We start from the raw sequence: 18,092 nt of genomic DNA on the forward strand, positions 1-18,092 counted from the left end.
CGCTTTGTTACTGAATGGCACATTTTGTTTGAAAAGCTTTGGCTTAGTATTACTTGTGTGTATCGCATTTTTTTTAAGGGTTTAATTACAATTTTTAAATTATTTTATATATGTTTTAAATATGTTTATTCAATAATGGATATTCTTCTGTTGAATATATACAATAATTTCATTTACATTTCTATAATATTCATTTGACGGAGCAACATCTGGAATCTGAAAAATAATGCAAAATTTTAATTCATAGAAACTGCAAAAATCGCATCTCAATTATAAAAGCTAACATACCAGCAGATTTTTCATATCAAATGTTGCATCAGGTACTATCCGTGCAACTTTTGAATTCCAGATACTGAGACACTTCACCCATGCAATATCCCCATTATAATCAGCAATATCTTTGTACAATTTCACACAGCACGCCTATCAATCAAGTAACAAGTGGTCAAAGACGTTTATGCATATGCAAGATTATACAATTATTTCTTTCTATTTTGATGTTACCTGTAATGCGGTATGTTGACGTGCACTAAGGTACGATTGTGTGTTACTTAATATTTGCCATAACTCGTGCTCGCACAGCTTCAAGAGTCGCGCGATTATTCCCAACGTAGATAACAACTCGTATTGAGATTTATAAGTTTGTGTAAATTTGTAAATGTTTATCGAGCTCTTATTGATACTTTCTTTAGAAGACTCAGTCAGGAACTTAAATACAGATGGCAATACTTCTCTGTGTGTGTGAGAAAGATTAATTACATATGACACTCAGCGTTAGTCGCTTTTCTACAATATATTATTCGGTGAAATGCGCGAGGTATCTTACCGTAGAGTTCTGCTTCTGATAAAGTCATTCGACACGTTGGCAAGTACGTGCAAGAGTTGCCACGCATGGTTAATTACAAGAACATTTTCATCGTTAAATCTGTCGGTCAGCGGATGCCACAACTGATGCACAAGAGGCAGTAGTTCATTCTCCCACTCGATTAGTATCGGTAAACCCTCTTGAAGCGTTTGCATTGCCATCAGCGATTTTTGTACATCCTTCGAAGGTAGAAAGTGTATACAACGTTTCATAACGTCTATGATTATCCTTATATGAGTTGGCAACTTTTCTTCTTTGTCTAGAACATATAATAAATAATGAAAAATTTTACAGTCTATAAAAATAAATATAAATTCTCATTACCTTCTGCACTGGGATTTGAGTAATCCTCATTTGTTTCTTCCAATAACTCAGTATCCGGCACATTTGTGTCTGATTCTGTCTCTTCAATGTCATCCTCAATTTTTTCATCAATCTTCTTTGCATTATAGTACTCTAACAAAGAAAGAATAATCGTCTCCGAAGGATTATTTGTAGCTCGCGCATCTTCCTCTTTCGTTACTTTGGTATCGTCCCAGTTTATTAACGTTTTTATGCATATGATAAACGTGTAGAATATCTTCAGGAACGAATAAGTATCCTTTTGATGATGAGGAGTACTTAGTTGTCTGAATACGTCCTCTACAATTCCTTTCAAGTGCGGCAAAAAATCTAATCTGCTATATTTCATAACAACTTTGATAACGTCGAGTACGCCAGGATTGCGATCTATTTGGCGTAATTTCATTATAATGTGATAAGAAAAGTAATCTACGTTAGCACGTAGTAAATCACCAATTGTCCTACGTTGTTGCGCTTCCGCGACATTTTCGAGAGTACGCACTCCAATATAGCTGATTAAACCGTTTCCACTGCCTGAAATTATCCGCAATTTTTATTTGTTCGTAGAAAGATTTGAGCTTTTTCGCTGTTAACAACACACACCTGCTCTTTCAATAATTAAATACAAGGTTTTCAGAAGATATCTGTCATAGTCGCGTTGTAAATTTTGTGCTATAAAGCCTAATCCTTCTGTCAAAAGACAACATTGCACTATATTGCTCTGTGCCTGTACCAAAGGAGTGCCATCAGTTACTTCTGTAGGCAAGTACCATACTTCTTGTGTTGTGTAAAAGTCTACGATTTCCTTATATAAATATGAAGAAGACGAATCTTTGACAGAAACTGAAACAAAGAAAAAATATACATATTGCCTACGTTAAAGAAAAAAATATATATATTACCTAAGGTATATGTATTACCTAAGACCCAATTAAGCAGCAAACTCAGTTCCTTCCTGTGTTGTGGTGCATCCATCATAAGCTCGAGAATAGTGTCAATTAATATCCTAATATCCCCAAATTCTCCGAGCAGCCTGCATATTGTAACAAGTTTCTCTTTACACGAGTTATTCTTAATAAACTTAAACTGTCTCCATGAATCTGATCCGTAAAAATATGCAGGATCATCTAAATCTTTCACATTTGCTGTCTGTAGAATAGACACATCGTTGCAATCTATGACCATGATGTAGACAAGAGCTAAAAGCAATCTTTGCATATGAGCCTGAGACCTCATAATATGAGGCAGTTTTTGCTTTCCAAATAATCTTAAATAGCCGGCGAATTGATTCAAGTAAGCCAATTGTTCGTTATCATCTGGAAAATATAAAGGTAGATACATACGCGTCGTTTTGATTTTCATATTTATGTTTAATAATTATATTACGATTAATAGTGATACAAAATAAGAAACTTTGAACTTTAGTCAATAAGAGAAAGATCTCACCTGATCGTCTAATAATTGTGGGCAGTCTCGTAAGCAAGCTGTAAAACTTGTCTTCCAATGAATCAACCAGTGATTTCATATCATGATTTTGCATGTAATTTTCACTTATTGTGTGCAATATATTGTGCGCTTTTTCACTAACTTCTGGGGATTCGTCTTCAGAAAGGGAAATCAAATAATCTATTAATGTCATATTATTTGGTTTCATATTCCTATACAAAATACATATAAATTTATTCAGATGTTACAAAAATATAGAAAGCAGAATATATAGAAAAACGTATAAAAGAGAAATTCCTTACCTGCGACAATTTTTAAGTATAAGGCCGATACTTTCAACTAGTTCTCTCTTAACTTTGTAGTGCGAATGGCTCCTAATTTGGTCTAACAGTTGTATACAAGCGCCAAGCTTAACTGCTACGGCTTCAAACCATACTTCATTTCTTGTAGCTCCTTTTAAATTATGTTCTATGTCGCACTTTCCGTTATGTTTAGCACTATGTGGTGCGTCGGTGGATATACTGCAACCTTTTTTCATAAGTGCTTCTATAGATAACATGTCTTCTTCAGTGTCTTCTTCAGCTTTATCACCGACTACAAGAGATATGATTCTACCCCATGCTCGAATTGCTATCTGTAATAATCAATTATTGTACAATTTATAATTATTGTTCAAATCTTTCTCTTTTGGAATATCTTGGAAATAGTTCAATATATGTGAAAATCATGTATTACCGTTGTAATTTTATGATTCTGAACTTCACCTCCCATTGCTATTTCCTGTAGCCCACTGACAATACCAGGAAAAAATGCCATGATGGTGTCTGCTACTTGATCTTGCATAATAATGTCGGATTTGTCTAGTTCATCATCGATATGGCACAAAGCCATTACTGCTTCTATCCCAGCTAATCTAACAATAATTAATTTCAATTAATATAAATATACATTTCAAAGTGATACATTATAAGACTGGAATGTTGGACAGCTTATTACTAGAACAGTTCAGCAAAAGATCCTTGTTTAATTCCCGGACTTGCCATCATGCATATACGATACTATAAATTTTGATTGGAAAACTATTCCACTGTAATAAATAGTACTGCGGCATTTCTTGGAGAACAGAAACTTCCAAACAATAACGACAATAAATAAATCTTACGAACAAAGCCTTCAGAGTAAAAGTTGAGTAAGGGATTTGCATTTCCTTCTTATAAAAATTGCAATTGTAATGAAATCATTTTGGAAGCTTTGTCTCATCCAAGGCTGCAACGCGATGAAACTTGCTATAAAACTAATGTCGTCTTCAATATATTTCTTCTAAATTGTTACCTCACAGAATATGACTTTTCAGTTCTTGCGATTGTTAGACATAAAAATATTCCTTGACCAAGTTTCAGTACATTTTCCTTGGTATAAAGTGATTCTATCACGTCGGTAACGCATTGGTGGATAAGATCTTTAATACATAATGCTACTGCCTCCTTAAGCTCCTCGTGAAACAAGATCACTGTAAAATTCAAACAATCAGATAGACTATCGTTATAAATTATTATAAAGATTCAACGACGTAATCCAGTTTTCATACCTTGATTTGGCTGATTCTTGTCAAAAATCTGGATCAACAGAGATCCATAGATGTCGAAGAAGAGTTTTAATTTTGTAATTCTAATCTTTCGTATTATAACTCTCACAGTCCTTATCAGTTCCTCTTTCACGTTCGTACTGCATAAAGAAATATATTTCAGATCGGACATTTGTTAATTTATATCATTAATATGACAGTATGTACACTGTATACAACCATCTTTCTTTTATCATATGTAGCATAAGTTAGTGCAGCAACGAATGCTGTAGATGCTAAATTACCTCGAGTCGCTTTGTAGGCTGGTGATGATGGGAAGTAAACAGTACTGGGACAGATCTTGCATGGTTTGATCGGGGATGTTTCCGACCACCTCCGCGACTCGGTACGCGTGATCCTTAGTCGGATTTTTTATCAAATTGTCGCAGCACGACTTCAACTCGAGGAAGATCTGCATGTTAAACCGCTCCATCCTCGGTGTGTCGATGTTAAAATGCCACTTCTAACCACAACACCCTCACGTGTCTACAATACACCCGAGATGACGACGCGACGTTGGAATTCTCCAATCGATTACTAATATATTATTTAGTGCATAATCCCTAATTACTGATCTTCCCTCGATTTCTTCAAGATTAAAATTGTTCTTGAATATATTTATTCACCAATCTCCACATCTTCTCTCATGTTTTCACAGATCTTAACCTTCATAACACACATGCATCATGCGTTTTATTTTCTTCTTCTTCTTTTAATGAATTTTCGTCTCTTAAAACTCACAATACGAGAATAACGAGCTCATTATTTGTTCACTCACTTTCGAAATTTGCGTCTGCATCTGGGAAAAAGGAAATGAGAGGATGAAAGTACAAAGAGTACAACACAACTACGAAGAACAAATCCTCTGCACCTGCCCTATGTTCATTCTTTGTAACTGTACTCTTCGCACCATTTCTCTTTCTCTCTCCAACGTAAAATCATATTTCTATTTCATTTTAAGTGCAGAAAGTGTAATGCATAGTACGACTTCAGAGAGCACGAGCAGAACTGCCATGATCCATGCTGGTGCACGTGGTACTGGTAGCTATATTTAAAAAATATCGTAGATTGTCAAAGCAAACATTTATCGAATTGATGACATTTAAAAGATGCCGATTTCGGCACTGGACGTAAGAACGGTAAAACTAATTACCACCACGCAAATAATAACGTCCGTGTATGCCGTGGTGAAGGAATTGATAGAAAATGCCATCGATGCCAACGCGGACAGCATCGAAATTAACCTTGTACGTAACAATCAATATAATATATTTCCAATAAGCAAACAGTATAACAATGGATTGGCAACAGATTTTGCAACAGATATTCATCTGTGTTCGCGTTAAACTCGTATTTTGCCGGTAGAGCTTGCCGATATGATCTGATAACGGATATGATAACAAATTAGCAGAAACGGAGTAAAATCTTTCATTAAACATTTAATTGAACGTATCATTGAATTGACTACGAAACGGCAGATTCTGTTCAGTTTTTGCAGTCAATCTGCCGTTATATTTTATTAACAGATTCTGTTACGTTTTGCTGGCATTCTATAGATAAAATTTGTAGCAGACACTTTCAAAATATGTTCTCGACGGGTTTACATATCTGCATCTTTTTCAAGGAAGATTGTCATATTCATGCGTCTTTTCGTTCTTCTCAGGTAGATAACGGCACATCCTTAATAGAAGTAAAGGACAATGGTTGTGGCATATCTAAGGAGGACGCGCCGTATATGGGATTACCTTCCCACACGTCTAAAATATCAAATTTTGAAGATCTAGGTAGCACTCGCATATTCAATCTATAATGTTTCAGTCAGCTGAAATATTTTTAAACCACAGCGTAGTCGCGTAGCAATTTTTATAAGCAAATTCCTATGTCTATTCTTATCGCCAGATACATTGCAAACGTTTGGATTCAGAGGAGAAGCACTTAGCGCAGTGTGCGCGGTAGCAGAAGTTGTCATTATAACAAAAACGAAAGAGGATAATGTTGGGACCTCGTACACTATGAATCATGATGGACAAGTTGTCAACTGTGAACCTTGCCATAGAAGCACCGGTAAAAATGTCCTAATAATTCTTAAAATTCTTCAAAATGTATGGTAACATATATGTGATTGTTACTATATTTTGTGTGGCGTATGTATTCTTAAAAAGATATATTAATTTATTATAGGAACTACGGTGCAAGTGAGACATTTATTTAAGCAAGTGCCTGTAAGGAGACAAATAATTACCAATACGAGAAAAGCTAATCAGACTATCAAATTATTGGAGACATTGATGCAATGCTTTGGGATATGTAAACCAAACGTACGAATTCAATTCAGAACGAACAATAATGTTACGTTTACAAAGCCAAGTCTAAATAATATCAAAGAAGCTGTGAATCATATACTTGGCAGAAAAATTATGTCTAACATGGAATGGATTGAGTTTAAGGATGCAGAGGTACATATATTCTTGAAATTGTTTAAAAAATCGTTATGCTACTAAGAGAAATATGTTTCGTTATAATTGGCAACTCTTCTGAGAATGTCTTGATCATTTTTCAGCTTACTTTGCAATTAATGTTGCCTTCAAAAAAGGTACAGGATCTATCAGAAATTTCTCATTCCAATTTACACTATATTTTTGTAAATAATAGGCCTATTAAGCACAAGGATCTTGAAAAGGTATGTTCTGTGTATACGAATATTATTATATTTTAACTCAGAAGTAAAAACTGAATTTTTCTTTTACAAATCTTATTACATATTATAAATATAAATAATATTTTTATATCTATAATAAGATAGTAAAAGTATCTTTTTTTTTATATACGTAGCTAGTAAATGGTTTGATATTAGAACATTTTGAACAAGAGTCATGTAGAAAGAAAGTGGTATTTCTTGTGTACATTACTTTGAGGCCAATGGACATTGATGTCAATCTAGAACCAAATAAAGATGCAATTTTTTTCAAAGATCAGGTAAAATTAGAAATTAAATTTAAATTAGAATTTAAATAATACTACATTTAATGTTAAAGATGTATTTTTTTATAAAACAAGTTTAATAATTATGTAAATATATGAAGCAAGTCAAATGATTATTCTTTATTTTAAAGCTTTTAAAAAATGTAAAAATGCGAAATACACGTATATAAATGTTACAAAGTGTATAATTAACATTGTAGAATAAAGTCCTTAATGCTGTTGATAAATATATAAGGAAATTTTATGGACTTAAATCTGCGGAAGTTACTGAACAAAACGTGTCGTTAAACACGTCTGCCTGTTATGAAGATTACACACCTAGTGCGAATGAAAATGTGACTGACACCGAATGGCCTGCGTGCAAAAGACGAAAAATACATGCTCAAGAGAGAGTTATTCGAGAAGATATTGTTAAAGAAAAACCGATACTTAATAATGATAATGTATATGAGAAACCTCAAGATGAGCAACAGAATGATAATCAGATTTGTGATCAGAAGCATTACAGAGATACATTGGCTGTGACATCCCATATACAACCACCAAATTTGAGCGATTCTGATTCAAACGATACTGTCCCTACCACTAATGATGAGATGTTAGTATATAGAATGTGATTATTGATTAATATATAAATTTTGAAATGTTTTTGATTTTTCACACAAGTATATCAATATTTCAATTGCAATTCAAGAACTACAGACAACTATATAAATATTAGTAATGTAAATTGCAGGGCGGAAGATGGTTTAACTTTAAGTCAACTACCTGTAGTAGACCTTGGTGAGGATTTTGACTTTATAGAAGAAATTGGAAATTGTAATATTTCCGTGAATAAAAACGAGGATAAAACAGACATCCAAGAAAAGCAAGTTACATTGGAAGCATGGAGTAAGGGTCATGTCACTGGACTTAAGGTGAAATTCTAATGATTTTAGAACACGTACTAGTTTTCCTTAATTCAATTTTATCGTAGAATTATGATACAACTAACACTATTGTCAAACACGACAGGGTGGTACAGTTATAAAATCGGATATTGCCATTGAGAGACAGTCAGATGATAATTTAAATAATAAGATTGATGAAATAATAGAGCCAGATAGAACGCACGTTGATCACAAAAATCTTAAATTTCTAAAGCATGTTAGATCACAAGGTATAATTGTGCTATTATCCAAATTCTTTATACATTGCTCGTACACCTACAATAGTTATTGTGTATAAAGACGCATAGTAAATGAAATCTATATATAAAACAATTAAAGTTACAATATTAATAACTATCCTGCGTTTAGTTGCAAAGGAAAATCCTACGTTAACAGCAGCCCAAACTGCAAGAAAGATTACCGACTTCTGGAAGCAACTGTCATCCGAAGAGCGCGGTTATTATCGCGATATCGCGCGTGAAGAAGAAAAGGAACATCAGAGCCAGGAAAAAGCCGAGAAAAGAGCATCTATTCGAGTAGATGCGAATAAAGACTCGGAGAAAAATAAAAGCAGACTCTTACAGCTATTTGAAAAGATGAAAAATACGAGAAACGAGAGGAAAGAAAAATTAAATTTGAGGACGATGGTACCTTGGATCATCGACAGAACTAAGATAATCACAAGGTTGAACCTTGAACATGTTTAATTATCGTTTTTTTTAAACATCGTTTTTATTTCAATAATATGAGATTATTTATCATATATTTTGTATACTGACGCACTTAATTAATTAATTTGCAGGTCAGGTTTTGATAGTGATCACGTAATAGGTCGATTGACACCCAACTTATGGGTTGCTACAATTTGCGAACAAATATGGATTGTAGATATTACTGGTCTGATGAAAGGTTTGAAAGTTACCGATATCGATACAGATAAGGTGTCTATAATTAAATATTCTATGAGAATTACAGAATACTGTACAAATATATGATAAAATGTTTCCTTCATCGCTTGTTGTTGTTGTTGCTATTGTTATTATTATTAAATTATTACAGATTGATGCCAAGAGGATTGAATTTCTTCTCAAGCAATGGTTAGTAGAACGAGATGATATGTCAGTGATGCATTCTATACATGAATTCGCGAAAAAAGTGTAGATACTTGTATTAGCACTACGATTCGTGTAAGATATTTTTTAAAATTATTTTACAAATAATTTTATAACATCGCATTTTATGTACAATATGTTTTAATATGTAACATCTGGAATTATATAGTTCAGGCTAATTGTAAGATACAATCTGTATAATCCTACACAACTGTATACACTACACAGATAATAAAATATGTATAAATAATGACTAAACTAAAAATCACAAAATAAGTAATTAAGCTGCAACAAACGCATATTTTTTAGAGATTAATTTTTATTGCAGAGGAAAAAGAAAATTGCTCTTTGAATTGCAAGAAGCAACTTTTTTCAAATTTTATATTACTTATTAAGCGATTTATATAAATGATTATGTAATCTCATGGAAATTTATTTTTGAAACAGGCCTCTGGCACTCGCCTATTATGCCTCAACAACACTTTTCACAACTGTGTGCTAAAATACATTCTGCGTGATTCTGCAATTTAGAATTTATTGTGAATAATGAGTGTGTCAAGTAGGCAGAACGAAATAATCCAAATTCTATTCTGTACATACATAACTTATAAAATAAAAAAATATATATTTATATCTTATATCTCTTTTTTTCTGCACGCGTTTGCTACATCGCCAATTGGCCAATTCAATATAACTTATTGATTGGTTGCTCCAGTAGAGAAATTCTATTCTAGCTAATCAACGTGCTACTTTTCTGTAAGAACCATAAGTTTATTGGCTACCGCAGGGCTTCTTGCCGTGCGGCAAGCGCAATTTGCGTCAATTCGACCAATGCTCTATCATCAGAGAGAAGAATGAGAGGCACAATGATGATGATTTCCTTGGGACGCTTTTGCTAGGCCGTACAATTCTCTAGTCTCAATTCCCAATTCTCAATTCTTAATTCTCAATTCCCAATTCTCTATATTCTCAATTCTCAATTCCCAATTCTCAATTCTCAATTCCCAATTCTCAATTCTCTATTCGCAATTCTCAATTTGGATAGTAAAATTGAGAATTAAGAATTGAGAATCGAGAATTGAGAATTGAGAATTGAAAATTGGGAATTGGGAATTGAGAATTGAGAATTGAGAATTAAGAATTGGGAATTGGCTGCGTTCAGCAGACCAAGCCGCTCAGTAGCAATCGAACGTGATTGGCTTTTACTTTTAGAACCAACCAATCAAGGCAGAGTGTTGATAAGACGAACTCAACAGTTGTGTCTGCTGAACGCGCCCATTGAGAATTGAGAATTGTACGGCCTAGCAAAAGCGTCCCAAGAAAATCGCCGTTATTGCGCCTCTCATCCTTCTCTCTGCTATCATCATCGGGCGCGTTCAGCAGACACAACTGTTGAGTTCGTCTTATCAACACTCTGCGTTGCGTGGTTGGTTCAAAAAGTAAGAGCCAATCATGTTCGACTGCTGAACGTTACCATTGGTGTCCGTCAGCTCCGATTGTCGCTAGTATCGCCATAGTTGCCGAGTTGCCCTTCTATTACCATTCCATCTTCCATCGATTCTATCGTCCGCCATCTTCCTTGATCTTTCCGCAGCGTTCTTTTCCGTACGGTCCGTCGTGGCGACTACGTTTTTCGCGTAATTTTAACACAATGGTGAGTCAATTCTTTTCAATATGATGTTTATTTGATAAAATAAACTATAATACGCGATAATGATTTATTGAGAACCAACGAAAAAGCGAGATGCTTATTTTCTAGAAGGATTTAATTGCCGCGTGGCTAGGACATATTCCTGTAGAGAAACCGGCACGTTTCGCCCGTATAATTTTAACACTAATTGCTTCTTTTGAAAGAACGCATTCTGTTTTAAAAAGATATCTCACGTTTTCCGTTATGCGAAAGAAATAAGCAAATATTTATGCTTAACAAGATAGGTTATAAATATTCCTGATATATACTTGCTTGGCCGTGCTTCAAAATTCACTCTCGTTAACTAAAATGCTAGTGTACATGGCGTAAACTATAGATTTTAGTTATCCAGAGTGAATTTTGGAGCGCAGCCCTTCATTTTAATTTAATTATACCGCAAATTATATGCTTACTTGTTAGGAAGAGATAAATGGGGAATAAATTTTCCATGATGAAAGCTTCAGCTCACTTTGATACAGAAATGAAATGAAATTTTTAACCCTGTTGACCCTATCTGAATATGGTAGAGAAGTAACTAAAAACTCCGCAACTCTACGCTCTTGTTCTAATCCCTGCATGCTCGCTCATAGGGTTTCGTCAAAGTGGTCAAGAATAAGCAGTACTTCAAGCGGTACCAAGTTAAGTTCAAGAGGCGCCGCGAAGGAAAGACTGATTACTATGCTCGTAAGCGATTGACTATTCAGGACAAGAACAAGTACAATACACCTAAGTACAGGTTGATCGTACGTTTGTCCAACAAGGATATTACGTGCCAGGTAATTTGATTGATACGCTTAAATTCCGTCACAGTTCAACGAAGACTCGACTGGTTAGAAATATTGCCATTTTAACTAAAATTTTTATACAATATATATTAAATTTATGTTAAGGATAATAATTATGGTACTTGATAACGCATATGTATCGCGTATATATTTCTCAAGGTTGCCTATTCGAGAATTGAAGGAGACAGGATCGTATGTGCTGCTTACAGCCATGAACTTCCCAAATATGGAATTAAAGTTGGTCTTACCAATTATGCGTCTGCTTACTGCACCGGCTTGCTCTTGGCTAGAAGGGTAAGTCATCTTCTCTACTTTTTTTTTTTTATAAATATATGTCTAATATGTGATACATTGCTACATGATGACATCCTCAGCTCGCTTTGATTTCTATGAAGAAAACACGATTGTTCCCTGTTATGCAAAACCTGATTAGCAAAATTTTTAAATATTTGTACCAAATGATGTTCAGAGATCAACCATTATAATCAAATGTGTGAAATTTGTTTTTGATAGCTTCTTAAGAAGCTGGGATTGGATACCTTATACGTGGGTACTACAGATGTGACTGGTGACGAGTACAATGTCGAGGAATTGGATGATGGCCCAGGTGCCTTCAGATGTTACCTGGACACGGGATTAATGCGCACCACAACAGGCGCCCGAGTTTTTGGCGCCATGAAAGGCGCGGTTGACGGTGGTCTCAATATCCCTCATAGGTAATAAAAAGATACAATTGTATCTTAATATAATTTTAATTGTATCAATTTAATAATTTATGCTTTAAACATATTTTTGTTGTCATAAATATCATCTTTTCTTTCTGCTTTTGTTTTAAATATATGTCTAATATGTGATACATCGCTAACATGATGACACTCTCAGCTCGCTTTGATGTTTCTATGAAGAAAACACGATTGTTCCCTGTTATGTATCCTGATTAGCATGTATCATAAATGAAATGAAATGAAATAAATTTAAGTTAATCTCAATCAGATCAATTATGTACAATTGCTTGATAAAACAAATACACGTAATAGTTTATGATTTCATGATATATGTGCATTGTTTAAGTTTTAAAACTTGCTTTTGTCTTTATGGTTTGATGATTTTTTGTTGTAAATTTTATATAAAACAAAATAGGATTAGAGTATCTCAATATTGATTCTAAAAATTTTGTAATTTATCATGTCATGTAATTTTAGCTGCGTTTCAGTTATTGAGTTGTTTTGTTTTACAGTACCAAGCGATTCCCCGGTTATGATGGCGAATCGAAGACGTTCAACGCAGATGTGCACCGACAGCACATATTCGGCCAACATGTCGCGAACTACATGAGACTGCTGGAAGAGGAGGATGATGAAGCTTTCAAGAGGCAGTTCTCCCAATATATCAAGCTTGGCATCTCTGCGAACGATGTAAGCGACTACAATGCAATTCTGAATGTATATCTATATGATTTCAATATACATACGTCCAATTTAAAATTGCTACTTAGATTATTCAAGTCTACGTAGCGTCGCGATTGGACAACAGCAATCTTCATTGGTTGTTGATTGTAAATGCATACATTTAACGCATTTATTAAAATAAACCTGTGTTACATACACACGCTATTATGTAGACAAACATTGAGATAACATACAAAAAAAAATGTTACTTTTAACAGATCGAGAACATATACAAGAAGGCCCATGAAGCTATCCGGGCCAATCCGGAGCATACGAAGGTCACGAGAGAGAAGCCACCAATCAAAAAGAGATGGAACCGTGCGAAATTGTCATTGTCCGAGAGGAAGAATCGTGTGGCCCAGAAGAAGGCCTCCTTCCTCAAGACCTTGGAGGAAGCAGAGGTGTAACTGTTCTTCATTCTGGATTATTACGATGTGTACACAGATTCATGTGTATAAATCAACCAAGAATAAAGAAAACTCGATATATATGTATAGTGAATCTATTAATCATATTAGCGTATATAATTTATACAAATAAAATTTATTTTTAACAAGTTATCACCAAGATACAAATTAACCTAATCAGAAATTTGATTAATCTAATTTTGTTGTTTATCAAAATTCAAGTCGTTTTTACATGCATCTGATTTTGCTGTAGAAACTCAATATCGAACGCCATAGTTTCTGCGTGGTTAATCTAAGATCAATCTTGTGTATCTTGCATTACGCTTCTGATTAATGGCACAGCTTTTACTTTCTCTCGTGCTGTTGAACGACGAACGAATTATTTCTTTCTAATTTATTAACTTACCCTCTTGAATCGTATATACAAAATCTAGTATAATATATACATGAGGAGTGTTTTGCATATTGTATATTATATATTAAAATCTTCGACATTAATACTATTTCTTCTAATATTACGATTTTTAATAGCCTCGTTATAATGTTAGAAAATTCAGTTATTTTAGTGATCAGAATTTTTGTTCGACAGCGGAAACACGATGCATCTCGTATCATATTTTCGGGATTCAACTCAATTTGAGATCGAACGTTCGGTGTTACATTAATGTATAACTGGATATGGGTAACTGACATTTATTTAGGATGAGAAGATAGTTCGAATATCTTATATAAGTTTTTAACGAAAAAGTGACAGTCTGCTGCGAGAACCGGGTAACCGACCTTGTGCATCAAGCAAGCCGTTTTGAATGTCCGCCATGGAAGGTACAGCCTTTACTTCGCCACGTGCTGCTAAGCAAGGTGGTGATTTTAATAAACGTTGCGCTACTCGGTTGATGTCGTCCTTGGATATTCCATCTGCAAAAAACATGTTTTTTTATGAATGTTATGGAAGAACCGGATTTTTGTTATTAAATTGAAAAGAACTTTGCAGCTTACTAATAGCTTGCATGAAGTATTCAGGCCGTTTTCTGGTGCCAGTCGCTAGGACCTGTCTACCAATATCTTCGAATACAACGGGCCGTTGTTCCAAATTCATAAGCAGCATCGACTGCAATTGCTTCTTTGCTCTCTATACAAAGAATAAGATTTTTTAAGATGTAATCATCGATTAAGACAATGATTTAGTAAAAATCAGATTTTAATTTGTACAATTCTTAATATTTTTTAATTTTCTAACTTGATTCTGGCTATGATAACATACACACATATATATAAACACGATGTAATATTAATAACTTGGTTCAGAAATGTAAAAATCATACCGCTAATTCGTTATCCGAAATTCCGCTCGTCATGGCGACCATCTCACGCACAATTACTTCTACCATATCCTTCACATGGGACGGTGTGCATGAGGCGTGAATACAAAATAAACCAGTGTCTGCATAAGCATGGTTGTATGCGGTTGCACTGTATAACCAATGATACCTACAACATACAACTTTCTCGATATAGTATTCTCGATTAAAACCCTCAATGCAAGTATGACATATAAATCTATTATAAATATGAACTACAAATTTATTCATTTTTTCTGAACATTAATTATTACAAAGTTGATAATAGGAAAAGGTACAAAAAGATATATAGAATAATTATTTTATATTATAAATATTTTTCTTTTTAGACCTGAATAAAGCATAAAATGTATTACCTATTCAACACATTGGTGTACAAACGTGTGTACATGCCTTTTCCAGGACCGCCCGCGCTAAAACTGCCACCGCCTCCCATCATCATATTTAATACGCACATAGCAACAAAATCTGGATCTTGATGAGAGCAGCCTTCTAAACCTATAACAACGTGTGATAATTCGGGTAAGCCACTGGGTCCCGCATAAATCGGCACATTGCATTCCTCCTGTTAAAGATGTAAGCAGGTCTTTTATCTTTTAATTCCGCAATAAAGGCAAATGTACTTTATCGTGTAGATGACCATACCAAAACATATCCTCCAGTATATTGTGCGACCGACATATCGACAGTATTTGCGTTATTTGGCAGAATAAGATCAGGTTGTTCCTCCCAGATAGGTTTTTGATCTACAAAATACCTACAAAACATCAAAGATAATATTTTATTATTATATGAACAGAAAGATTTAAAAAATGTTTGTAACGTTATATTAATATCGTAAAAATAATGATAGAATATGCTTAACTTATATTAGAAAGTTATCTACAAAATTATTTATAAATTACTTAAATACTTGTGAATTTATTTATAAAATTACTTGTCACCATCTATGAAAAATTTATGGCTATTACTTAGTAACGGCGTGGACCAGGTCGTCATGTTCAACACCAACTCCAGCAACTACCATTCTATTCGGCACATAATGATGCTTGAGATATGTGTGTAAAATTTTCCTATCAATCCTTTCGATATTCTTTTCTGGACAGATCTTGGGCAAACCTAATGTGTTTTGCCTATACGCGGCCTACCAATATAATATCCATATGTAATTATGTCTTTTTTCCTTCACAATAAGAATACACTTGTAATTCTGCTGGGATATATCCAGAACCATTAGTTTCAACTCACAGCATGAATCATGTCCATCAATATAGGCTCTTGTTCTGGCCTAGTATGTAAAGATTCCAGTTCGAAGTGCACCGTTTGTCTGGAAATTTGTACCTAGAAACGATTTATAATTTAATCAAATGACAAGATATATGACAATGATTTCTTGTAGAACCATTACACATCATACATACCTCCTCTTCTGTAATTTGAGGCCTTAAGACAATATCACCTAGAACTTGAGTAACTATATCTAACCCGCGACGTTCAGCCGATGCTGCGTAGACAAATGTGTCGCGAGACGCTTGACAATCGCATATACCGCCATGCTTTTCTAGCGCTAGCATTATCTTATCCTTGCTGTCGAATGTGTTTGTAGACTGTAACGAGTAATATAACAGTTTTGTACACATTTATGAGAGAGATATATATACATATATATATACATATTAGGAATTAAAATTAAGAAAGATTATTAGTCATGAAGTATCTATTAATAAATTCAAAATTATTGAATAGACCATGTCAGCTACAAGTATAGGTCAACAATCTTCGATATGCTTATATGAAGATATTAACAGTAATACTTAATAAAGGAATCTTACACTAAATGCTAACTTTTCAAGAAAGTGCGAGATGCCGCTGGGATATGCCACTTCATATCGCGGACCCGAGTCAATGAGGACTGAAAATCAAAATAACAATATAACAATCTGCATACAAATCTATCAGTGTGGCCCAATTTACACCGATCTCTTGATACACGTATCAAATAGTATATTTGAACTGATCAGCCAATAATCAAACTAATTTACTGGTTATTTAATACGCATATCAAGTGATCGAACGGTAAACTAGGCCAACAGTTGCATACAATAACGAAATTGTGCTCAACTCACCACCTATAGTGCAAAATTGTCCAAATCTATTTTCAGACGCGACTTTCAAGCCATTTGGCAGGACTGTGATCTGCGTCGTTTGATGCTCCTCTTTCGCGGTCGAGTAAACAGCTTTCGGTAAACTCGGAATGGGTTCTGACAACGGTGGAAATGATGTAACGGTCTTCCTCTGATTCTCCTTCAAATCAGGGGGTATTCTCTGGGAGGAGAAGTTACACCTTTGCCAGGTATTGAAGTATCGCGAGCGGGTAGTACTGAAAGATAAAAGAAAAACAAATATGATAACGAACTTTCCATCGAATCGACGTGTAAAATATATTGAATTCCTTTTCTTTTCTCCTCCTTTGGAAGAAATAAGATGAAGGTTATACAAGTCCACGACTCTAGTTTCGCGAGATGATTTGACGTCACGTTATCGCAGTCACCTTTTCTTAATCGTAACGATCAACGGTTTTCGCAACATCCTCGAAAACATTTTGTCAACTCGGGAAGATTTGTAGCATACAGATGTTAATTCCAGGCGAACCGTCGCCGCCGGAGGCTGTATAGAGACGCACTCGAGATGTACTATGTACTCTACAATCTACAACGCAGAAATGTCAAGGAAAAAATGACAGCGAATCTCAATTGAGTCTGCGTTTCTCACACAACGGATTCGCGAGTGAGAATACTTGAGCACGTTCGGTAACGATACATATCATAATATGTATATATATATACACATCTAAAATTTCAGCTTTGCGAAATATTAGGTTAGATTACGCATGCAGTTTATAGATACGCCCCGACTTGTTCCTTTCAGCTGTTGGTGCATGAAAACAATTGAATCGGGTTTCATTTTCCATGTATAAATTACGAACGTAATAAAAAAACAAATATATAAATAATAATAAAATAATAATTTATTACTGTAAATGCGCTATATTAGTTACAATATAAATTATTACATTATAACATTAAATTAAAACATTAATAATA

At 34.3% G+C, this 18,092-nt stretch overlaps 4 protein-coding genes across 5 annotated transcripts; 2 read left to right on the top strand and 2 right to left on the bottom strand.

The window, feature by feature from the left end:
* Positions 1-99: 99 nt before the first annotated feature.
* On the bottom strand, positions 100-5,127 carry Tti1 (Telo2 interacting protein 1). Of its 2 annotated transcripts, XM_071774304.1 has the most exons (13): positions 4,523-5,127; positions 4,242-4,378; positions 3,986-4,163; positions 3,389-3,566; positions 2,956-3,287; positions 2,654-2,865; positions 2,128-2,523; positions 1,811-2,050; positions 1,190-1,741; positions 827-1,124; positions 505-733; positions 289-423; positions 100-216 (listed from the first exon to the last, which is right to left on the bottom strand). In XM_071774304.1, exons 1-13 carry the CDS (start codon positions 4,708-4,710, stop codon positions 130-132), a joined length of 3,162 nt encoding a protein of 1,053 aa, XP_071630405.1. In that variant the 5' UTR covers positions 4,711-5,127; the 3' UTR covers positions 100-129. The 2 variants fall into 2 exon arrangements, with proteins under 2 accessions (XP_071630405.1, XP_071630406.1); XM_071774305.1 differs by lacking the exons at positions 4,242-4,378; positions 4,523-5,127 and having other exon boundaries at positions 3,389-3,561; positions 3,986-4,125.
* Positions 5,128-5,279: 152 nt separating this feature from the next.
* On the top strand, positions 5,280-9,823 carry LOC139810616 (uncharacterized). Its single transcript, XM_071774311.1, has 12 exons — positions 5,280-5,524; positions 5,941-6,061; positions 6,177-6,341; positions 6,459-6,733; positions 6,838-6,957; positions 7,110-7,253; positions 7,460-7,857; positions 7,996-8,176; positions 8,274-8,418; positions 8,558-8,873; positions 8,991-9,129; positions 9,248-9,823. Exons 1-12 carry the CDS (start codon positions 5,387-5,389, stop codon positions 9,347-9,349), a joined length of 2,244 nt encoding a protein of 747 aa, XP_071630412.1. The 5' UTR covers positions 5,280-5,386; the 3' UTR covers positions 9,350-9,823.
* Positions 9,824-10,794: 971 nt separating this feature from the next.
* Rpl5 (ribosomal protein L5) lies at positions 10,795-13,713 on the top strand. Its single transcript, XM_071772710.1, has 6 exons — positions 10,795-10,954; positions 11,581-11,766; positions 11,935-12,069; positions 12,289-12,491; positions 13,013-13,190; positions 13,442-13,713. Exons 1-6 carry the CDS (start codon positions 10,952-10,954, stop codon positions 13,628-13,630), a joined length of 894 nt encoding a protein of 297 aa, XP_071628811.1. The 5' UTR covers positions 10,795-10,951; the 3' UTR covers positions 13,631-13,713.
* Positions 13,714-13,747: 34 nt separating this feature from the next.
* Positions 13,748-17,873, bottom strand: LOC139809648 (mitochondrial-processing peptidase subunit alpha). The gene is made up of 12 exons (XM_071772709.1): positions 17,540-17,873; positions 17,115-17,368; positions 16,821-16,900; positions 16,410-16,595; positions 16,237-16,329; positions 15,960-16,132; positions 15,634-15,745; positions 15,345-15,553; positions 14,953-15,118; positions 14,627-14,759; positions 14,411-14,545; positions 13,748-13,990 (listed from the first exon to the last, which is right to left on the bottom strand). The coding sequence occupies exons 1-12, from the start codon at positions 17,587-17,589 to the stop codon at positions 13,929-13,931; spliced, it is 1,653 nt and encodes a 550-aa protein (XP_071628810.1). The 5' UTR covers positions 17,590-17,873; the 3' UTR covers positions 13,748-13,928.
* Positions 17,874-18,092: the final 219 nt, after the last annotated feature.

The sequence above is a fragment of the Temnothorax longispinosus genome, chromosome 3, assembly GCF_030848805.1.
Source record: "Temnothorax longispinosus isolate EJ_2023e chromosome 3, Tlon_JGU_v1, whole genome shotgun sequence".
In the NCBI taxonomy this organism is placed as follows: domain Eukaryota; kingdom Metazoa; phylum Arthropoda; class Insecta; order Hymenoptera; family Formicidae; genus Temnothorax; species Temnothorax longispinosus.